The 24,938-nt window shown below is 40.6% G+C and overlaps 1 protein-coding gene across 1 annotated transcript in view; it reads left to right on the forward strand.

Moving 5' to 3' along the window:
* Positions 1-505: 505 nt before the first annotated feature.
* Positions 506-24,938, forward strand: part of FGF12 (fibroblast growth factor 12) — a 591,423-nt gene continuing 566,990 nt past the window's right edge. The window contains exons 1-2 of the mRNA XM_043992660.1: positions 506-658; positions 743-1,046. Of these exons, the coding sequence (XP_043848595.1) occupies positions 1,034-1,046 (13 nt within the window). The 5' untranslated portion in view covers positions 506-658; positions 743-1,033. The remainder of the gene's footprint in view (positions 659-742; positions 1,047-24,938) is intronic.

Here is a 24,938-nt window from a genome sequence, read left to right on the forward strand (position 1 = left end):
GGGAAGAGGAGGAGAGGGGAAGAGGGAGGGGAGAGAGAGAGACAGAGAGAGAGAGACAGAGAGAGAGAGAGAGACAGAGAGAGAGAGAGAGAGAGAGAGTCCTTTGCTCATTCTGACTCTTTGACATCAGTCGGGAAATAGAGCGACCTGGAAAGTGACAGAAGCATCTGAGGAGTCCCCGAGAGCCTTTGGCCCCCTTCTATACACACTCCTGCCCACCAAAACCCAGGCAGTTGTGTGCTGCAGCCTCAGGAGCCAGCTCGCTCTGCCGTGCCAGGGTTCTACTCTCCCATCCGGGGAAATCGCCTGAGCCCAGGCTTGGCCGAGACTCAAGCTCAGTCCAATCCACGTCCTGGCTTGCAGAGGAGAATCCGGTCCAGTGTTTATTTTTAGCAGCGCTTCCCTGTGACCAAGCTGAGAGAGCAAGCGGTTCTGGACCAGCCCGGTGGTACTGGGGAAGGGAGGGGAGACAGGGGAGAGGGGAGCAGGCAGGTGGGAGGGGGCCGTTTGGCGCATGCGCGCCGCGCCTATGCAAATCAGTACTGAGCCTGAGCACAGCGGAGTGGGCTGATCGGCCACTCCACCTGCGGCAGCACCACGCTTGGCGGACAGCTCCCAGCTCCCAGGCTCTGGCTCCAGGCTGCTGCTATCCATTCAGGTAAACCTTGGACACCCAGGGGGGAAGCAGCGCTCCCCAGCAAGCCCAGGGCCCCCACCCTAACATAACGCCCTTCCTCCCCAGGTGCAGCCCGCCTTCGTTCTCCCCCTACATCAGCAGCCCCAGCAGCCCCAGCTGGGCTCAGCGACCTCTGGGGCTTCCGTTCAACTCCAAGGGTTAAGGCATCCATCCATCCACCCATCCTTGAGCCAGCCCAGAAGGAAGGAAGCAGAACCGGTGCCCTCCCGCTCCCGCCCTCGTCCTCCTTCTCGTCCTCGTCCTCCTAGTCCCGGGCTCAGGGACTGCCGGCGATCCCAAAGGGGCCTCATCTTCTGCAAGTTGTACTGAAGTTCCCGACACTCCAGAGGGGCCGAGATGGAGAGCAAAGGTATGTAACTGGTGGGGCCTGAGGACTCCCCGGCAGGTCGGCCGGCCAGGTGTGTGGGGGCGAGAGCACACTGCAGTGGCCCAGCTGAGCCTAGCTAGCCGGACAGGGGAGGTCCCTAGCAGCAGCAGCAACAGCAGCAGAAGCAGCGAGCAGGGAAGCAGGCAAGGCGGGGATGCTGTCGGCTCGGGCCCATAGCTGCTGCAGCAAGAGCAAAGTGTAGCTGGGAGGGGAGACGGCAGGCTCGTCAACTCCCGCAGCTCTGGAGTGAGGCTGGCAGGCAGGCAGACAGGCAAGCAGGCAGGCTTCCTTCCTTCTGCCGTAAGCTGCGTAGGGAAGTAGATGAGTTTGGGGGGGGGGATTGGAGAAGGCGGTGGAGGATGTGGGGAAATCTTGGGCAGGTGCTTCTTCACACTTGGAAGGATGGGTACCCATTAAAACAGCCCAGAGGTTGCAGCCTTTCTTCTGACATCCCTTACTGTGATTTAAAAACATTTCCCTTTGAGGGCCCCCTGAAATGGAGATGGCATCTGAGTAGCTGTGTCCTCACCATACTGCAACACGAATAGGGATTGTGTTCTTGAACAGCGTGCATTTGCACCGACCTACAGAAAGGGGAGGAAAAACCGTTCCCGACCCTGCTCGGCAGTTTCCCGGTATTGAGTATTCCATGTTGTATGGACTTATTGACTTCCTGGTCACAAATCGTCCTCATGTATGTAGAAAAACATACACCTGGGGTTGGAGATGGGAAGATTTCTTCCCAAAGGCATACTGGTTTATGGCTCATAGCCACTAAAGGATGCTAGTTGTGATGTTTGGTTTATTTGGAATTAACCCCATCTATTCAGCTCTTCTTCACGAGGACCACCAATTTGCAACAGACTTGGTTGGTATGGCTGGAGGGAATAGAGAGTCGATTAAATTCATGGGGAAACTGGAGAAATGATGTCAACTTCTCTAAAACTATAAGCATTACCCAAGCCTCAAAACACTATATTTAAAGCCAGCTTTATTTTTATACCAGTCGTGTCAATCATGATGGGAGCTTCTTGAGGCAGGGAGAAGGGAGAGCTGCTTCTGTGTAGCTAGAGAAAGCTGGATATTCCAGTATACAAGAGAGGATGCATGTCCCATTATTCGGTAATCAATAAATTTAGATGTCTTTGAGTCCAGGTAAGTGATTCCAGTTGGGGAAAAAGAGACAGATTGGCTAGATGTGATTTAGAAAAGCTAGGGATTTTCAGAAATTGATTTTGAGGGGAAATAGCTAGAGTATGCTGATGGGCAAGTGCATCCCTGGCAATGGTGTGCATTTATAGGGTTAGTCCGTGTGCATTCGCACAGATATCTTTCATCATGTTGAATGCATTTGAGCCTGGGAAGCTATGTCTTAGAAAAGCTGTGCTCTGACCGTAAAACCTTGTGGGATTTCCGATACACATACTGAAACATAAGGGTAATGGTTTCAGAAAGAGATAACCTTTATAATAACATAATTATATATGTATACATAGTGGGGGATCAGCAATTTGGCCTCTGAACTACAGTACTTGGCAAGTTTCATCTGAAATACATTTACCTCATTGTACAACCTGGAGTAGTCATAGGAAGAGGGTGTGTCTTTTAGCAGTGCATTTCCTCTGTCTGGCCATACAATATGCCTCATGTCCATTAATACTCCAGGTGGTTTCCATCAAAAAGTGGTGAGGGCAGAGTTGTTGTGTTCAACTCTCAATTCAGAAAGGGAAAGAGAATTTCCGAGATGTGTTTTTTGCTCTGCAGAGCTGGATCAAGCACACCAAACAAACTCTGGAGGCAGGAACACAGGCACGAAGCAGGCCATTGGTCAAAAGGAAAAGAAGAAACTTGAAACAGACCAAATGCTTTGATGCCTTTGAAAAAGATACCTATGAAGGTGCCCAAAGGACAGAATAAGACCTTTTGTTAATTCTCATATTCTTTAACATGGCAGATCTAACCAGAATAAATTCATCTGGAGAATTACCAGGTATTTTCTTTTGTTCTCTAGCATTAAAGGAATTCATCAGGTCCTACTTAAAATGTTTTATTTTCCATTATAAAAATGTCAGCATATGGTGAAAAACATTATTTTACCACCAGCCTGCACTGTACCTCCTAAACCCTTCTCCCATTCTCATTCTCTAGTATTTTCTCACATGATTTTTAAGTCCTCTAATAGTAACTATCAGTGGCATTAATTCAGATGTGATTTTATTTATTTTTATTTTATTTTTAAATTTTTTTATGTATAAGGTATTTTATTTTTTCCGTTACATGTAAAGATAGTTCTCAACTTTCGTTTATACAAGCTTTACAATTTCAGATTTTTCTCCCTCCCTCCCCTCCCTCCCCCCTCCCCTAGACAGCAGGTAATCTGATATAGGTTATATCTATATACATATACATATAGATATATAGATATACACACACATATATATATATACATAATAACATTAATCCCATTTCTGCATTAATCCTGTTACAAGAGAAAAAATCAGAGCAGTGATGCAAAACCTCAAAATAGAAAAAAAAAACCCAACAGCACCCAAAACAAAAGAAATAGTATGGTTCAATCAGCAAATTCAGATGTGATTTTAGATCATGTTGGAGAATGTAAATATGTAGTTAAGAGTTTTGAAGTTTGACTGGAATTCTGAAATAAATTTGAAAAAAATAACATATTGGGCTGGTCCAAACACAAGGAAGTACTTAATTTAGGAAAATAGGATTATTTATTTTTTAAAAAGACAAACAAGTAGAAAATGTGGTGCAGGAAAAAAAAGACTGCTGAATTTAGAATCACAGGGACTGAGTTAAAATCCAAGATATGCCATTTACTATTTTGTGACCTTGGGCAAGTCACTTACCCCTCTTGGCTTCAGTTTCCTCTTGTTTAAGAAGAGGGGGTTGGTCTAGATTACTTCTTTGGTTTCTGTCAGTCATACATCTATGGTCTTATGTACTAATGATCCATTTTATCTTAGTCCCCAGTTCTTATACTTGCCATTTTTCTTAATCATAAGAGATAGAAGGCAGTTTCTAATATTTTTATAGCATTTGACTAAACCCTCTAGGTATTTTAACTCCAATCATTCCAATGAGCCTTAACTCATGTTCATTGGTTTTTTCAATATTTTTACAAGTTGCATCATTTCCTGCCGTTCTTTAGGGAGGGTGAAGCAAAAAAAGAGTCATTGTATTTGCTGACCAGTGGATCATATTGCACTGACAAAAGTGATCTTTTCCTCAAATTTATTTGATTCTTCAAAGTCTAAATAGTTTTGAAGACATTTATAACACAGGGTCAGTCCATGAGAAATTGAGGCCCTTCATTCAGTATAGAGGCCGGGAAAGAGAATCCCCCCCTTTAGGTTCTCTGTCTCCTAAGTATCTCTTTATTGGTTATTATTGATAATGATGTAACAACTGTCTCTTCATTGGTTATTGTTTACAATAATATAGGCAGAACATTGCAATGCTGGGGATTTGACAATACCTAGCAATAACCAAGATGGGGGTGAGGAAACCCTTGATAACATTGTAGGTTCTCCAGTGGTAGTTGACAAATAGCTGAAGATAAAAATAATAATATATTTAGGTGTCTAGTTGCATCTCAAATGACTGGGCAAGCCAAATGAATGATTTTCTAATGGACCCAAATCTGTTTATGTTTAATTTCCTTCCATTGAGTCTTTTCCACTTTGATTGGGAAGATTCATTTTTAATTCCTTTCTGTATGAGACTCACCACTAATTTTTCATTGATGTCTACTGTCTTCTAGGCTATGTATTCTTAAAATTCAGTGCAGCATCTCCTGAGAGAAGGGAGCATATCTCCCATTGAGTTGCTTATGGGACATATATGTAAATGAAATATTGTGAATTGGGAAGGAGTAGAAAAGGAGATAATAGGCAGGTTGGTTACCACAGATTTCAGACAAACTTAGGAACTTTACCAGCAAAGTACTTTGGTGAAAGATCACAGGGAATAGATGTCTTGTTCTGTGTCTGGGAAGATACATTTACAGGTTCTAAGGTGTATTTGCATTTAGGGCCCTAGGTTTGAAACCACGCTCTGATGCTTGTTACCTGTGTGGCCTTGGGCAAGTCACTAAATTTGTTTGGGTCTCAGTTTCTTCATCTGTAAGATGAAGGCTGTACTAAATGACCTTGAACATCCCTATCAGATGTAATTTTATGACCCTATATATGAGGAGTTCAATGAGAATGCATCATTTTAGTAAGTACCAGACTTCTCAATAAGAAAACAGGTTAAAGCTGGCCCACCCCAAAGGTGAGAATGGCTGCCTCAGATACTCATCATAATGAGTCATAATTGGAAAGTATGTTGGGGGGGGGAGCTAGTCTTAAAATGCTCTTCTAATAAGCACATACCTAACTTACATTATTGTACAGCTTGAGGGTCAGGTGACCAGGCTTCTAGTTGTTTCTTTGGTGATATGACCTTGAGTAAATGTTTTTCTTCTCTATGGCCTTACTCTCCTCTTTTGGCAAATGATGTGCTCGGACAAGATCATCTTTAAGGTCCATTTCTTCTTTGACATTAAAAGTCCTGTTTTTTTAAAGACTGCATCTGACATCTCATGTTCTAGAGTCTAAAGTCCCACCCAACTCTAAACTTCTGTATTCCAACATTCTTTGCTATAAGGTCTTTCCAGTTTTGAGATTCTATGGTCTGTGTTTTGAAGTTTCCTCCAGTTCTGACATTTTACCAAATCAGAATTCATTATTTTTCTCATTGAGCCCTAATCTTTTCCCATCTTATTTATTAGTGTCCAAAGCACCATACTCTCAATTATCTAAGGTTGCAATCTTCAATTTGTTGCCAAGTCTCATTGTGTCTAACTTTTCAACTTCTTTTGCATATGTTTCTTTTCTGTTCACATAGTTATTACACTGATGCAGGCTCCCATAACCTTATTCTTGACCTACTGCAATAGACTTCTAATTTATTCCAAATCTCTCCTCACTCCAATTCATCCTCTACAGAGCAACCAAAGAGATTTTCCTACAGCAAAGGTCTGACCATGATACCTCAATAGATCCCTGTTATCTCAAAGATCAACTATATATAGATAGACAGAGATAGACATAAAGATATAAATATAGTATGTCTATGTTTGTATATATATGTGTGTGTGTGTGTGTGTGTGTGTGTGTGTGTGTGTGTATGTCACACATATGCATCCATTTAAAACCCTTCACAATGTGGTCCCTCTCTACATTTCCAGACATTCTAGAATTTAACTTTTGCTGGCTGTCCTCCATATTCACACTACTTTCCTTCATCATCTTTATTGTGACACTGCCTTGGATTTCAGATCAAACCCTAACTTCTGTACTCCTTCCCACTCCTTTGCTGTTGCTGCCTTTCCTCAAAGATAATCCTACATATTGTATATTTTCTATGGTTATGGTTAGAATGTGAGTTCCTTGAAGACAAGAACATTGCTTTTGCCTTTCATTTTATACCCAGTAATTACTACAATGCCTGGCACAGAGTAAGTACTTAATATCTGCTTATTGACTCTCTGACTTAGGTCTCTTTTATCACTAATTATATATTAAGGCCCTTTCTGACCCTGACATTATTTGTTTTGTCTTCTTAGGCCTCCTTTTATTCAGACATTCTCAGTCCCCTGACAAATCCAATATCCTGTATCTATATTCTAAAGTCCCTTTTGATCTTTAAAATAACACAGATTTGGCCTCAGACACTTGACACTTGCTTGCTGTGTGACCCTGGGCAAGTCACTTAACCCTTATTGCCCCACAAAAAATAAAATAAAATAAAATAACATGGATTATTTTTAAGGTCTCACTGAGCTCTGGCATTATATCTTAGTTCTAAGGTTCTTTTGAGTTCTAACATTCTATGACTATATACTAGAGTCGCTTCCGGCTCAGCCATTCTGGTTTCTGTGTTCCAACATTCTTCCTAGCATTGACATTCCAAAGGTCCCTTTGATATAATCTGTTCTGTGTTTAATATCCTAAGGGTCTTTGTGTATGCATGCATATATTTACACATGTATGTATATATGTGTATAATGTATATACATGTACATGTAACCACAGAGACATATATAGATATGCGTACACAATACACATATATGATCTAAGGTCCTTCACAATCCAATTATTTTATAGTCTAACATTCTGTGTTCTAAGATATGTCCCTGATCCAATATTCTCTTTCTACTTTTCATTTATCTTTTAGGTTTCTTGTGGTTGACCAATAATCTATAATATGGATTATTCCTGTAATGAATGACCTCCGCAAGCAGATTTTAAAATACTGCATAAAATCTCTGCCCATGACCTTTTATTTCCTTTACATAAAGAAATTCGTTGGGCCACAGGTGGACATGGAAATGTGTCTCCAACCATACTTTTCTTGACAGAATTAGCTTGTTAGTAACATATTTGGAATTGGATATTTGAATTGATGCTGTCTTTGCTGGCTCCCAACCAAGAGCTAGTTACAGGGAGACAGAGGCCAGTCTCTTCCTCTCTAGGTCTCAGACTTATTCTGAGAACTATCAGAGAGGATGGATATATGGCACTTTGTAAATGGACAGGAGCTATGAAAACACCAATAACTTCTATTGTTGTCTTTGTTAGTCTGTTTAGGCAAAAATGCCAAGCTCTTTGTGTCTCAGGGTGTTCAGTGTGGGAAAGGCTTTGAGTACCTCCAGTCTGGATTCCACCAAATTGCTCTTTTCTGTGTCTCTGGACAATGGGAATGAACACACTGCAGCCCCTTTCTAAGAATGTTGTCATCATGAATTGCACGTTTGGAGGTGAAGGATGTTAAAGCACTAACCTTGGGGGCCTGGAATCTAGAGTCAAATTCCATTTCGGGCATTTCCTAGCTGTGTGAACCTGGTTTTGAGTTTCTTCCCTTCTTTGAGCCTCAGTTTTTCCTCCTGTCTCCTTTCTTCTTCTTCTATAGGGTGAATCATTCTGGGACTCCCTTATTCACAGAATTCGGAGCAAAGGGTTTTTGTAAACCACAAAGCATCAGGAAAATGGGAACTGCTTTAACTACCATGAGGTGATAGTTTTAATATACCAGACACTCTTCAGAAAAGAATCAAAGGGTGCAGAAGAGATTATTTCTTTGACTTTGTCACAATTATCTTCAAGAGCAAAATGAGGCTTGATGGCTATTTTTGTTCTTTTTTTTTTTAACAGAAGCCATTATTTCATTGGTGTGGGGAATCCCCAAAGAGGAAAATCCTTTATTACTATAGAAAGGCCCCCATTTGTATCTTGTAATCTTAAAGAGTTGTCTGGGACATCAAAATATTAAGTGACTTGTCAAAGGTCACATAGCCAGCGTGTGTCAGGGGCCGGAATTGAACCTTGGTCTTCCTAACTCCAAAACATGCTTTCCAGCCACTATGACACACTGTGTATTATTGTTCTTTGCTCTAATAATAGAACTGAAGAATTTGTAAGTAACATTCTAGGATGAGGACGGAGATGAGGAATCAAAGCTCATGGCAAGCTTCAAGTCTGTCACTCTTAGGATATGCTGGCCATGACTTTTGGCAGGGAGCTGCTGAGTGCGGGGGAAGGGCACAGTCTTTGGATTCATGACAGACCTTTATCCTGGTCAGTACAGTGTATGTTCTCCAATGGCCCTGACTGAATCATAATCTGTTCTTCTGTAATTTAATCTTGTTAAGGGTAAAGAGCGAAGCTGCTGTGCTTCCAAAGTAGATCTGGTACTTTGATTCTGGTTTTGTGAAATTGGTTATCTAGAAAATGCTTGTCCATGCCATCATTCTCATCATGGAGTCTTTATTATTCTTCCTTTTGCTCAGAGCATGATGGAATGTTTAATTTTTTGTCCCCTTTAAAAATCGGATTTCTTATCACTGTTTTTTCCCTTTCATCTGTTTCTCATATTTGTCTTTGCCTTTGTGAATGTGGACTCTTCACATGCCCTACAAGCAATGGCAGATATACCTAGTCAACCTGAGAGGGCACCTGGCGCCCTTTTGAAAAACAAAACAAAACTTCTTTCTTAAACATAACAAAGAGTTTGATTGGGGTTTTGCTGAGGAGGGTGCCATACCTCAAGTTCCCCAAAGATGGCACATTGTTTTCTTTTTTCTTTGGTGAGGCAATTGAGGTTGAGTGACTTGCCCAGGGTCACACAGCTAGTAAGTGTTAAGTATCTGAGGCTGGATTTGAACTCAGGTCCTCCTGACTCCAGGGCCGGTGCTCTATCCACTATACCATCCAGCTGCCCCACATTGTTTTTTTAAAAAAAAAAAAGCAAAGAGGGACTATCATTTTATGGTTGGATTCTCATTTTTCTCCCTGCCAGCAGAGCTGACATTAACTTCAAAAGAAACTCTCTGTGCAGAGGCTAACTGCAGGCTGAAGAGAAAAACCAGAAACTTCCCTAGTGTGTTCTGAAAGCTAAGTAAACAGATTAAGGATTCCCTTACAAGTTAGAACGGATAACGGCACATCCCCCATTTGCCAGGGGCATGATTGAAAAAAAAATCTGCTTCTTCTCATACTTTACAACAAATAACTTGACCTAAAATACATAGCTAACCCGTGATATCATGATGATCCCCTACTGTAATGAACAAAAATATATCCCCACAATGGCCATGAGCCTTCAAAAGTGTCCAAGCAAACATTGTCCAGGGAGTTCTTGGTCAAATCCAGGGAGTGTCATTGTGAAGTCCTTTCTCCTTTGGATATAGAGATGCCAGACATCAAGGCATTTCCTGGCAATGTGAAATGTTGGACTGTTTTACTTATGTTCAAGCATATAGAAAAGTGTGGTTCTTCATTGCAGGTAAGATAAATACACACAAATTATTGCAGAATTGAGCCATTTGTGAAATCTGGAAAATTTCAAATGGGGTTGTTCACACAGTTATCTCTGCATAGGCACCTTTCATTTCTATACTTCTCTGACATTTCCCTTTTGTCAAAACTGTATTTGCTCCCCATCTTTCTACCTTTAGTTCTTTATAGAAAAAAATATGTGCAGAAGGCACCAGATAACACAGAAATTGCCACTTGTAACCAAAAAAATAATTTATTCTTGTAATATAAGATATTTTATTTTCCCCCAATTACATGTCAAAATAATTTTTTAAACATTTGCTTTAAAAAAAGTTTTGCATTCCCAATTCTATCCCTCCCTTCTCCTCTCCCTCTCCTTTCTCCCAAGGTGGTAAGCAATCTAATATAGATTGTACATGAGAAAAAAAAAGATTATACATGTGCAATCATATAAAACACTCCTGGAAATAATTTAACAGGAGATAAATTGATTATTTATTATCCATGGACTCTTTATAAAGTACATTGGCTCATGAAAAACACACAGAATATTCAAATGCAATGGGGACCTATGCCAGATCCATGGACTATTGTAAGTACAGAATATTACTATAGATAGTTCACTGTATCCATATATTAGTCAATAGTTACTGACAATCTCCTCAGGGAAGAAAACATAGTGCAATAGAAAAAAAATCGATATGAAGTCAGAGGATCTGGGTTCAAATCCCACTTCTCTGATGTATTACTTATGTTATCTTGGTAAAACTTATTTAAATGATCTGGGTCTTAGTTTTCCCATTTGGAAAATGAAGGAATTGGTCTTGAAGCCCTCTAAAGTGGTACCGACCTCCAGATCTATGATTCTATGACTAGGGGACATTTAAAATCCCTCCCAGCTCTAGATATTATTTCAATGGACACAATTCCAAATAGGCTACATCTTAATTCATATAATACTTTGAATTGTGTTGTATCTATTATGAATATGTTACAGAGTTAAATAAACCTAGAGCTAAGAGGGTACATAGAGAAGGCACCTAATCCTCTCATTTGATAAATGAGGAAATGAAGAACCAGAGAGTGGCTAACTTGCTGAGTTCCATAGCTTCTTCTATTTTAGAATTTTATTTAATATTCTTTTTAAAAAGTTAGCTTCATATTCTTGCCCTCCCTCTAGCCTCTCCTCCACCCACTGAGAAGGCAAGTAATACAATGTCAATTCTATATGTGAAGTGGCACAAAGCTTTTAGTGATGAGCTGGGACTGGAAGCCAAGTCTCTTGTTTCCCAGTTCAGTGCTCAGACGCCATGAATGTCTGAGCAGCATGTATGACTTTTAATGGAGCCTGTTTTCTTTATTTCTGTTTAAAGTTTCTCTTCTTTTTTCAGCCTATAAAAATGGAATCTCACATTAGTTTGCCTTCCTACCATTGCTTTTCTTTGAGCCTGTATCAAGCGACATTGTCACTGTATGCTTGTCATTCATTGATATAGTGGAAAGAGTACTGGCCTCAGAATCAGGAGAAGTTGGGATCCAATGACACCTCTGATGTGAGATTTGTAAACCTGGGAAAGTCAATGACTCCCATGAAACTTAAGTTCCTTGTCTGTAAAATCAAGGGGGTGGATTACAGGATTCCAAAGGTAACCTCTAGCTTTAGATCCCATAAAACTCTGGAGTATAACTTGATACATTTTATTTATATATTTTTTTAAACTGGAGGTCTACTGAGAAGTACCAGAGGCCTGGGGGATTTCTTTAAAACTCACCTGTGCAAACTCAGGGAGAAGAGGATTTGAAATTGTTCTCTGTTCAGTGTTCTTGGAAAGGAACTAAGTGATATCACTGTGTGAATGTCATTGATCAGAGGTAGTGGTCTTGACTCAGGGAATGACTTGCTTGATCCATGCCTGAGCTGGTACTTTCATCTTCACTCCTCAGTGGCACATCTGGGCCTTGGGTGGAGCCCCTGCCCTCTCTGACCTGCCCAGGGTGGGGCTTTTCAGAGTCTTGAACATGCTGTTTCCTTGACATCACTTTCCTAGCTCCCACATTTCTTTCCTTTAAAATTCAGCTAAGAATCACTGTGATCCAGTCAATCATATGTGAAGTTAATTTGGTGAATGTGCAAGATAAGAGCAACACACACACACAGAAGGGAGGGAAAAGAGAGAGAGAGAGAGAGCAATTCAAAATGCTGAGTGCTTTATTGACATAATCAGCAAGAGAAAGATTTTTTTTCTTTTTATGCTCCTTGACCATTAGTAATGCATTATTGAAAAGAATTGTCTCTAGTTTTGTATTGTCCAGATTTTAAAGGGAAACAACTATCCCTCCTCCATTTTTTATTCAAAAAGATTCTCTGCTTGTGCATTGTTATCCATAGATTTGAGTGAAAGAACCATCCCTACCCCATCTATTTTTGTTGTTTGTTGCTGCTACCACAGCAGTGACTTTATTTGATGGCTAATTGTCCTGATGACAGCTGAATCAGGAATGGGATTTTCAGGCAAATATAGAAGGACACACAGAGATGCTGAGTATGGAGATTAATTAGTGAAGCTTCTGGCTAATATTCTATTCCAGAAAGAGGGGAGTAATAGGCTCAATGATCAATCACCAATAGCACTGCTTGATTACAACAGGGTCAGATAAATATTTTGAAACTCATTCCCAAGTGTTTCATAACATCCTTGCGGAAAGCTTAAAGAATATTTAATGTAGCAGTCTTTAAAAAAACGAATAAGGCTATATTTTGGAATTCACTAATTTCAAGTCCAGTAAGTTGATGGCTTTGCTATCACACCCACACTCTTCATTGACATCACTGGTAAGTTATGAATCTACATAGAGGCACATCAACAAACAACTTGGCATATAGAGTTTCAAGTCTTGTACTTGGAACTCTAAAGAGTAACAGTCATTGGGTCATTGCATTTTTAAATAATTTATTTCCTTAAAAGATATGTCTTACTGCTGGGTGATGTTTAAACACTCTGTTCATTACTGCCTGGAGGGCCAATGTGCTTGAAGGAGAAGAAAGGAGATGGGAATGCATCTTTATAACAATAATTTATATTTCCATAATACCTTTTTATATACATTTTCTGATTTTACTCTCAGAGCATCTCCATGAGGTAGACAATACAAGTACTGGGATCTCCATTGTACAGACCAGGAGAATGAGGCTTAGATAAATGAAGTCCCTTACTATACAACCTTTGATTTACTGAGACATTCATTTTTAAATAGCACTCCACAGTGAACTAATAATTGGATTCACAATTTCAAAACTAAGTCATGTACAACATTTGAGGAACATGTTCACTGCATAAAACAAGGTAGACCTTTCTGGAATATACTGTTATATATTATAGGATATGATGTGAGATATTAAAGCTATATAACAGAATATGCAAAATAGAAAATACTCATTGTGGTCCCATAGAGACAGTTGGTGGCAGAGTGGAAAGAGCACTGGGAGTCAGGAAGGGCTGAGTTCAAATTTGACCTCATCCACCATCTCTTTTCACCCCAGTTTCCTCAACTATAAAATGGGAAGGATGATAGAACTTAAAGAGTTGTTTCAAGGACCAAATGAAATAGTTTTTTTTTTTCAGGGCAATGAGGGTTAAGTGACTTGACCAGCGTCACACAGCTAGTAAGTGTCAAGTATTTGAGGCCGGATTTGAACTTAGGTCCCCTTGAATCCAGGGCCAGTGCTTTATCCACTGCACCAACTAGCTGCTCCCATGAAATAGCATTTCTAAAACACTTATCACAGTGCCTGACATATAATAAGTGCTATATAAATGTTGTTCTGCTCCCCTTCCCTTAGAAACAAGGAATTCTTCTGTTAGTTTTTCTTCTGTGGTCACAGGCAAGAATAGCATCACAAAATAATTAAACAATCACCAGGTCTTTATGACACACATCTATGTGCCATGTTTTGTGCTAGGTGAAAGATCAAGAATGAAGTCATTCCTCTTCTCAAAGAACTCACATTCTAAATGGGGAGATGATACACATGTGCAAGTAATTTACAGTCAATGGTGATCCTTTTCCTGCCAGAAATGGCAAGAACCTCTCTCCACCTGTCTTGCCCTGAGCCCTTCAACGAGTGGCTTGAGGAGGAAAAAGAATGGACAGTTTCCATTCAGGGATCATGTAGGGAGGGAAACACCATACAAGTATATCCTTGCCTCCATACTTTTCAAAGCTCTGCTGGCTCTTTCTGACATTTCTGTGACACCATTTGTTGGAGAAAGGCATGAGGACAGAATGGAAGAGATAAAGCAGGAGGTTACCTTGGAGCCAGGCCCAGTGAACCGAGCTACTGAAGTGTCAAAAGGACTTTGTAAGCCTAGGTTTTTTTAAAATAAATGTAAACATTTTATGTTAAATTGTCGATTCCTAATACCAAATGTTCTCTATTAAAATAAAACCCTCATTCTTTTTCTCTTTTTAAGTTTCATTTTACTTTTTCCAATTAACATTTTTCTCTCTTCATCCTTTCCCCCAATTAAACAACAAAAAGAAAAACCTTCATAATAAACATACAGAATAAAGCAAAGAAAATCCCCTTATTGGCTGTGTCTAAAAAGATATATCTCATGTTGCAGTTTTAAGTCCATCCCTTCTATGTCGAGATATGGATAGCATGCTTCACCTTCAATTCTCTGAAATTGTAGTTTGCAATTTTATTGATTGCACAGAAATGTCTTTTTCAACAGAAAAGGACAGTTAAGTAAAACCAATCAGGGTCTTTATCATGTCTGACAACATATGCCTCATTCAGTACCTATGATGCACCGTCTCTCAGCTTAGAGGAGAAAGGCTGCTCATTGTCACTCTTGTGCAAGTTCGGACGGTGGCTGCAATGATTACGATTCTGCTAGCTCTCAGTGTTGTTTTCCTATACATTTTCATGGTCACTGTGTGAATTATTCTCTTCACCTTCCCTGTTTCTCTCCATATCAGTTCCTATGAGTCTTCACAAGTTTCCCTGAATTCTTTATCTTCATCAAGGTTATGTTGTCATGGGAATCTGCTAGATGCTGAGAAAAGCCATAGAGTGACAGGCCAGGATTCTGATCTTTTCCCTCCCTCCCCCGTTTTAAGCCAATGAATGCAGAGCATTAGTCTAAGTCCGAATGCAACTCTCTTCACACTACTTATTTGTGTTCATGTTGTCTTCCTAATAGGATATAGAGTTTTTGAGGACAGGGGCTGTGTTTTTCTTTATATCTCTATTGCCAATCATCGTAGTATACAGGATATGCTTACTGTGTGCTTAGTGATTGCTTGGTTCATACTTAAGAACTTCAAGGGGCAGTTAGGTGGTGAGTGGATAAAAAGCACCAATCCTGGATTCAGGAGGACCTGAGTTCAAATCTAGTCTCAGACATTTGACACTTACTAGCTGTGTGACCCTGGGCAAATCACTTAACCATCATTGCCCCACCACAAAACCAACCAACCAAACAAACAAACAGACAAAACATAATTAAGAACTTCGGTGATGTCAGAAGTGGGAGATTTACAAATGGCATTCTTATGGGAAGTGCTTATACACCCTGTGTAGTCACCAAGACTAACCCTTTGTGTCATACTAATAGGCTATGGATGTAAAGCTCTGTAACTTCAGAATATTCTATCCTTACAGATGTTGCTGGATATGTCATTCCCCTTCTCTGCATGTTCCTGTCAGTGATGGGGATCCCAACCCCTCCATGACAGCTTGTCCTGTTCTAATCCTCGTTGTGTCCACGAACAAGAGTCACTTAACTCTAGTAAATATTTTAAATATTAAATACTTAACTGTTGCCACAATTATGACTGTCATAGAATATCACAGCAATCCCTGGCCCTAGAGATCATTTAGTACAGTCTATCTCATGTTATTGACAGGGAAAATGGGTCCCAGAGAAGTAAGCTGCTCGGGGTCAAACAACTGGCTAAGAACAGGGCCAAGCCTGAAAGGCAGGTGTTCTTCTCATTTTGACACACAGTTAGGTGTCACCCAAAACATAGGTTTTCTTCTTACCCCCAAGTAGAAATTCCTGTAAACACCTACTGACCCTTCAGTAATGGGAATCTATATGCACATGGGGCTATGGAGACTTGGTAACATTTGCTTAAAGTCACAAGGCTAGTGAGCACCACAAGTTGGACAGGATCCCAGGCTTCTCTTCAAATGCAGCCCCTTCCACGATCACAATGAACATGACTATCCATCTTCTTCTGAAAACACCACCACAAAAGGCTTCTCAATCCCTCTAGTGTCTCCAGGTCAAAGTTGTTATGAAGCTTATACATGCTAGGTGTGTAAAGGACTTCGGAAACCTCAAAGCACTGTACAAATGGATGGGATTTGTTGGTCCTTTTCACTTGGTTTCACCAATGGGAACTCTGTTCATTGAGGTAGATTGCAGTATTTTCATGTCTGCTCATCCCAAAGGACCCTTGTTCATGTCTTCTTGTCAATTCTTCATAGGAGGTCACTTCAATGTATTGAGGGTCTTCCCTTCAACCTCCTGAAATCCCACAGAAGCTCATGGTTTACACAGGCTGTCCGGCCATTTTCCCTCTGTCTTGCTGTATGACTGCCTGGCCTTGTCTTTCAGTCCCATGTGTCTCCAATGACATCCTTTATACCAATTTTCCTGGATTATTTTTGGTTTGCAAATTATTTTGCCTTATACACGTCTGACATGTGTCTCTCTGATGACGCTCGACTTCAATGATGCTTCCTAAAAATTAATGGCAATGATAATCAGTAAACACCTGATCCATGGGGATGGAAAACCAAATATGAGTGTGTGCCCCCGAGGAGCTTACTGATAGAGAGACAATATGGTGAGGTATGCATAGAAAATATTTATATCAATAGGAATTGGGTGTGCATGTGTAGGATATTATCCAAGAGACATCATATATATATAGTCATATATAAAGTAATATAAGACCACTCTCCATCAAAACTGCCTACGATTAGGAGGTATTTATTATTGTTATGATTATTTTTATTTTCACTCCCAGTTTTGGAGGGAAGATGCCTAAGTATACCTTTGGTTCTAATACCCTGTGCTGCATTTCTGGGAGAGGTTTCCACGCTTCCATTGTCTACAGAGTGAAGAGCAGATGTATAAACAAGGGATTTTCACATCGAGGGGAGGTGGAGAATGTTGTCTTCAGCTAACAGTTCGATGTGAGGTATTGTGTGCCGTAAATTCATAGTTTCACTTCTTAATTAAGAATCAGCAAATGGTACTTTTTGGTGCCGTTAAACACTGTGGGGACCCAGTCATCAGTAACAGAATAAAAACAATACTTAACAGGCGTCCTTTTGAGTCTAGGAACCAGACCCTAAAGTAAACACTACGGGGTAGGAATGCCTTCCCTAAAACAACAACAACAACAAAAACCCAGCAACTTTTTGTTACTTGGGATGTTGAGACAGAGAGGGAGGTAACGTGTCTTACAAATGAAGTTCAGACCTCCTTAAAACTAAGAATGTAGTGTTTTGTCATATGATCTCAAAATTTAAAGGATCTCAGGGGCCAACTAGTCCCTTCTGCACCCTCTAAAACAGACCCAGAAAAGAGTTACTTAGGGTTCTTTTTATCCTATATATGTTAACTGTCAGGGAGGAACTTCACCTACCAATGAAGTTGGCCCTGTTTTTTTTCTTTGTAGGTTGGAATCTTAGAGGGTCCCTGGAATGTTGAGAGGTTAAATGACTTGCCCACAGTCATATAGCTAGGACATAGAAAAATGGGAATTGAAGCCAGGTTTTCCTGACTCTGAAAGTCATCTCTCTGTCCAGTAGACTATGATGCCACTTATATATATTTGTCATCTCCTCTGGATTACTGTCCAATCTGTACTTAATTGTCTGGCATGGGTCCCCAGAATACACCTGATTCCTAGATTCCAAGGTTAATCCTATGGGGTCTGCACTCCTTTGCAACTTGTGACCTCCTCTCCCCTCCCACTCAAGGTGTGCTTCCCCTTCACAATCACACAGTAGACACAATTAGATATTAGCCAAGGCATTTGGAATAGTAACAATAATAGCTACTACCCCCCCTCCCCAAACTTGTGGGGCAGACTATCCTTCAAGTACACACAATATCCACTGGTACTATTGACTCAACTCTCTCTAGGTACTATCTCCTACCCCTCACCTGCCACCCTCTCATCCTGATCTCACTATTTGGAGGACTTCAGTCTTGATTCATTTTTCTCTTCCCTAGACTCTCTTCTAACTCCTTTCTTTTCATAGCCAGCCTAATCTGACAACTTGCCCCTCTCTAATGGGTCCCATATGTATTATCTCCTCTCATTAGAATATAAGCTCTTGAAGAGAAGGACCATCTCATTTGCTTATATTTGTATATTCAATGGGCAGTTATGTGGTGTGGTAGATAGAACACTAGCCCTGAAATTAGGGGGACCCAAGTTCAAATCTCACCTCAAATCACTCACTAACTGTGCAAGTCAGTTAACCTCAATTTCCTTAAAACATCTGGGGCCTTCTCCAGTCACCCTGATGTATATATTGCTACTGGACACAGATGACTCTGGAGAAGAGAGTGAGGTTGATGACTTTGAGCATCCCTCCCTCCCTTAAATCCAATCCACTGCAAGTCATGATATCATCTTCATGTCATGGTCCCATTGAGAATGAAGGACAACAACAACAATCCTCAACATAACACATAATAAATACTTAATAAATCACCTATCTATCCATCCATCCATCCATCTATCATCTATCTATGTATCATCTATCTATCTATCTATCTATCTATCTATCTATCTATCTATCTATCTATCTATCTATCTATCTATCTATCTATCATCTATCTGTCTCTCTATCTATCTACCTTATCTACCTATCCATCTATCTATCTTATCTATCTATCACCTATATGTCTATCTATCTAAAGAGTAGTCTCAAAAATAAATGAAGAGTGGTCTCAAATCTATTTCAAGGAACATGTATTTGCTCAGCATGTATTAGAGGCAAATCACAGCTCCTGGTACTTCAGGCACCAGAAGGATTTTTTTCCCATACAGACTCTTCATGCAGCTCCCCTTGAGGGTAACATGTTGTTCAACTAGATTCCCAAGCTCTGCTCCTCTCCTTATCCCACCCAGTTATCTGATGCCAAGGATCTTGTCCCATTATTCAAAGTTCCTTTCTCCTTCAAATGATGAAATTACTGTATCTCTATCTATATAGAATTTATCTCTCCAATTGTGCCTCAGACCCTATTGAGTCACTGAAATCAGACTTCTAGATGGCATATTTTCTCTTGGTCTAGTCACTATTACTTTCCATGGCCAATACAAAGATGGTGAGGAATTCCTCCTTATACCTTCCTCTGTAGGAGTCTTTTTCATAAAATTCTTATGCTACTGTGTGTCTATTATGGCTTAAAATCCCTAGGACTGGGTGATATCAAGCCTGGGTGGAAATGACTAATTTGACTTTTCTTTTTAAAATAATAAACATTTGTATTCATAGTTTGGGGTTCTAATTTTTATCCCTCTTTCCTTCCCTCCCCTCCTCCCTCCCTGAGGTGGCAAACATGCAGATATGTATTATGGGCAGAGGAGGAATTTAGGACTAAAGAATATATAGAGAATAAAATAAACTGTAAAATAGATCATTTTAATTATATAATTTGACTTTTCAACCATTTTATTCTCTTCTGATTCAAGGGACTTGCTCAGATATGATAAAGGGTGTGGCTGAATTTTTACAGGTAGTTTAATACCGTGGAACCACACATTTGCTAAATCCTGTGATAATATCGTTCCCCTCCTCATGAGAATATAAATTCCTGCATAAACCCACACATAATATTGAGAGTATTTTGTTGTTATTTTGAACTGTAATTTAAATTACTTATAATAAAAATAGTGCAGGGCTGCTCTGCATTAATGCCCAAATGTCATTGTGGAAAGGGGGCAGCTCTTCTGTCCTTCCCTCTCCCCCACCCAAAAAAAAATCTTGGGATATGCTTTTTAAAGCTTTAGAGCTCTTGTGATATGTTTTTAAATGTTTTTAAAATGTTATGGAGCCTTTTGCAAAGATAGGCAAAAGAACTGGAGCTAAAAAACTCCCTTATCATTTCATAGTTTTATGACAAAACTTCTCAAGGACTTCACTCTTTTTTTTTTTTTTTTGGTGAGGCAATTGGGGCCAAGTGACTTGCCCAGGGTCACACAGCCAGTAAGTGTCAAGTGTCCGAGGCCGGATCCGAACTCAGGTCCTCCTGACTCCAGAGCTGGTGCTCCATCCACTGCGACATCCAGCTGCCCCTTAAGGACTTCACTCTTAGACTTGTATAAAAAATGTGAGCCTAAGATTATGAAGGAAGGAAGGAGCTCTCCATTCTGATGGAGGGAAGGGGAAGAGGCATAGGGAAGGCTTCTTAGAGGAGATGCTATTTGAGCTGATACTGATGGACATACATGATTCCCATTCATGCTTTCTTAGTACAGGACACACTCTCTGGTTATGGCATGTGGTATGTAGCTACTTTTGGACTGCCTTTTTCAATGGTAAAGACCAGAAGTCTTTCTGGGCAGTATCTTTGGCATGAAAGGACACTCACACCTCTCTGGAACAATATTATGCAGTGTTGTGTAGAGAAAAGCAAACCATTCAAATGAACCACTGGTTATGCAGTCAGAAGCCTTAGGTTTAAATTCAGCCCCAATATTTCCTGTGATGAACCACTTTTTCTCTCAGAGCCTCTTCTTACTCATCTGTGAAATGGAGATGATTCCACTTCTAAAGCATACATACATGTGCATCTTAGGAAAGCATTTTGAAGATATATTCAGTGTGGTGCCACAGTGGATAGAGTGGTGGACCTAGAGTCAGCAACACCTGAATTCAAAGCTTTACTAGTATGTGCACTGACTGTGGGACCCTGGGCAAAGCACTTTACTTCTTTCTGTAAAGTGACTATAGCACCTATCTCCCAGGCTTGTTACAGGGATCAAAGAAGATATTGTATGTAAGTAACTGATTTCGCAGACTTCAAAGTGCTATGTAAATGCAAGCTAGCTCTTTTCTAGTTGAATGTCAGTTCTTATCCTGACTGACACCCTAAAGTACTCGTGATCCTCTAGGTCTTAGTGATCAAGAGCCACTCATATTCTTAAAATTGAGCATCAGGTGTCTGTATGGGGAGGGGACCGAGGGGAATAGAGACCAGAAGGTATAGACTCTGATCTCATCTCTGCTGTCAACTGCCATTTGAGCTTGGGGAGGTCACAGCATCTCTAGGCCTCAGTTCCTTTGATTCTAAAATGAAGCCAGGAAATCAGATGGCCTCTGTGTTTTCTTCCAGCTCAGACCCTTTGGTCCTGCTGTCTGTAAGTATTCTTTGACGGGTTCTATCCTTTCTGGACAGAATATCAATTCCTTGAGGGCAGGGATAATATTTTTTTCTTTTTATAACTGGCTCCCATCATTGTGCTTGTCACAGAGGAAGCATTTAATGCATGCTTGTTGAATGACTGGTGGTATTATTATACATAGCATTGTGCATGAAAAGGGCTTATAGATATAGGCCAAGGAAGTAGCTGATCACTCTCACTTGCTGAAATTTGAAAACTATGAAGATCTGTTACTCTCCTGGCCCACTTCGCACCATATCTTTTCTTTTATCCGTCTTCTCTGTTGACTGGGTTTTCTGTGTCTATTAAAGACTTGGTCTGAATGTCCTTCCCAGGGCATCCTCTGTCTTTGGTGTCCTTGCAAGGTAGGATAGAATCTCATGGAGTCCTTGGTTCACCCCGTGTCACTGAGCTCTTCCCTGGTAGCACGATGTTCTCTGATACACTGGTGACCTCAAGGCTTCCTTCAGTAGAGGGACATCTTGGGGAAGGTCTGCCGACTCTCATCGATTTGTTCTTGGTCACGTAGGCCCAGATCAGTCATTCAGAGACTACAGAAGGGAAGTGCTGAGAGATTCTTTTTTGGCTCAGGGTGTCTTTAAATGTTGAATAATTCAGTCAGAGGCAATATCGATCAAAACTAGAGCTTGGTTGGCCCTGAAATGGCATTATCTAGGGATGGTCAAAACCTAGACTTTAGATGTGGAGGGGCTGTGGTTTGGGCAACGGATGGAAGCTCATCCTGCAGTGGACAGTATCAGGAAATCCAGACAGGGAGAGAGGTCTAGAATGGGTTAATGGAGCCTTAAAAGGACCAGGTGTGAGTGACAAGATTATAGTCCCCAGGAAAATTTGGGGGAAGCAAGGTTGCATTCCATTCCCATGACACCTCAGGCACCAACGTGTTTCAATTTTGTCTTGTTATTTACAACATCTAGCAGAGTCACTTGCATGAGATTGATAAACAGGGACTCATCTTTTTGGATTAGGTTATGAAGGTGGGTACTTAGTCTCAGGAAACACAAAGAGAACTTTGCTATTTGATCTGGGGAGAGGATCAAAGTGGGACCAGCAGTCAGGCAGGCTTAATGCTCCGTTATCTTAGATGGTTCCTTCTATCTCCTTTGCCTTAGATCAATTAAGCCTCAGATCTGAAACAAGACTAAGCTTGCAGGTGGAGATCAAGTGGCCCCAGATGTGACTAGATATATTAAAGATGGGAGACACGGGGGAAGAGGTTGGGCAGGTAGGCTGGTTTTTACAATGGCATTTGGGTAACAAACAAACGGAGTTTGAGAGATAGATTGTCTTTAGAAATTGTCATAGAAAAAGATGACAGAAGTCATAATTTAAGCCATCATAGTATGGGTCCATGGACACCAGCAATGCTTCCTGCCCATTCACTGAAAAGTCTCATTATGGGAACACGGATGCTAATGAGACCTGGCCAATTTATAGCTGCAATTATGGCCTAGAAATGAATTGTGGCTAGGCCTCCTAAAGAATGTTTTATGTTTCATTTGTCTTCTAAGAATTCTAAATTTACTTCTTAATAATTACCCATTATATTACGTGATCAGATATATTATTTTTAACTATAAATGCAAATATCTCTCCCTGTTTATGAATATAATCAAGCTACATTTACAAACTTTGTGACTAACTTTAAAATTTATTGAAAATCCTCTGAGTCAACAGAGTGATATGGCAGCCCGGGATGGGGATAAGGGGGTGGCAAGAACACTAATATGACTTCAATCTCCAATGACAGGCACAGCTAGAGGGATAGGGATGCAGTTATCCTGCTGTCCTCAGAACAAAACACATGTGAAATCTTGCATCGAGTTCTAGTTACCACATTTTAGGAAGAGTATTGAAAAGCAGGGGAGTAAGAATAGGAGGGCAGGGAAAGGTCTGGGAGTCCTTGTCACACCACATGACCTGAAAGAGTTAGGGATGCTTAATCTGGACAGCAAAATCCTAAGGGTGGATGTGGGTACTATTTCTTATTATTCAAAGCGTTGTAATATGGAAGAAGTATAGGACTTCTTCCATTGGACCCTAGAAGGCAGAGCTAGGAACCACAAGTGGAATTTGTTAAGAGGAAGATTTATATTTGAGATACGGAAAAGCTTCCTGCCATTAGTAATATCTAACAACAAATTGGGCTATTTTGATAGGTGGTAGAGTCCTTCTCACTAGAGGTCTTCCCCAAAGGCTTAATGACCACTTGTCAGTAGGGTATGGTGGAGTTTCTCAGATATGAGTTGGAGCACATGGCCATTTAAATTCCTGGTAGGGGGCAACTAGGTGGTGCAGTGGATAAAGCACTGGCCCTGGATTCAGGAAGATCTGAGTTCAAATCTGCCTTCAGACACTTGACACTTACTAGCTGTATGACCCTGGGCAAGTTACTTAATCCCAGTTGTCCCACAAACAAAAATAAATAAATTCCTTTCAATGCTAACACCAGTTCCCATTTAGTGCAACAAGGCAAAACATATATAATTTTAAAAACTGTTTTGAAAACTTTATTGACTAGTTCATGTTTTGCCTTAGAGAATAAGGCCTTGGACATTTTCCAACCTCAAGCAATGGTCTTCCACCATTTTAATTTTGGGGCGTCTATTGTATTCACAAAAATAATGATAAAAAGTTGATTAGTGATTGCAGAACTGGAAAGGACCTTAAAGGTTATCTGGTCCAGCCACCTTACTTTTCAGGAAAGGTCCCTTGGGCTGAAAATTTAGGTGTCATCCTCAGTTCCTCCTCATTACTTCTCATCTCCCCTGCCCCAATAGCCAAGCCATTTCCAAGGCTTATAGATTTCACCTTTGCAACATCTCTCAAATGGTCCCCTTCTCTCCTCTGATACTGTTACTAGCCTGGTCCAAACCCTCATCACCTCATACCATTGCAATAACTGCTGGTGAATATGGAGGGTCTGTCTGCCCCAAGTCTCTCCTTACTCCAGTGCATCCTCCATTCAGCCACCTAAGTTGTTTTCCTAAAGCATAGGTCCAACCATGTCATGCTTCTATGAAATAGACTCCAGGTGCTTCTTATTGCCTCTAGGATCAAATACAAATCATTCTGTCATCCTCTGCCCTTCATACCCCTTCCCCTTTGCCCTTCATACCCCTTCCCCTTTGCCCTTCATACCCCTTCCCCTTCTTACACCTTTTTTCCTGCCATGTCCTCTTCGGTCTAATCACACTGACTTCTGGCTGTTTCATGAACAAAACGCTTCATCTCTTGACTCATGCCATTTTCTCTGGCTGTCCTCTATTCCTTCCTCATCTGCACCTACTGGATTCCTTGGCTTCTTTTAAGTCTCAACTCAATCCCATCTTCTATAGGAAAGCTTTCCCCACCACTATTCATTCTAGTGCCATCCTTTTCTCATTCATTTCCTCTATGGAGCTTGTTTGGACTTATTCATTTGCTTATTTTCTCTCCCAATTAGATTGTAAGTTCTTTGAGAGCAGGGGCTGTTGTTTGCCTCTTTTTATATCCCATTTGCTTAGCACAGTGTCTCACACACAGTAGGTGATCAATCAATGTTTATTTTAGCTAATCCAATAGGTGTAAAATGACATCTCAA

This window comes from Dromiciops gliroides, chromosome 3, assembly GCF_019393635.1.
Source record: "Dromiciops gliroides isolate mDroGli1 chromosome 3, mDroGli1.pri, whole genome shotgun sequence".
NCBI classification, from domain to species: Eukaryota; Metazoa; Chordata; class Mammalia; order Microbiotheria; family Microbiotheriidae; genus Dromiciops; species Dromiciops gliroides.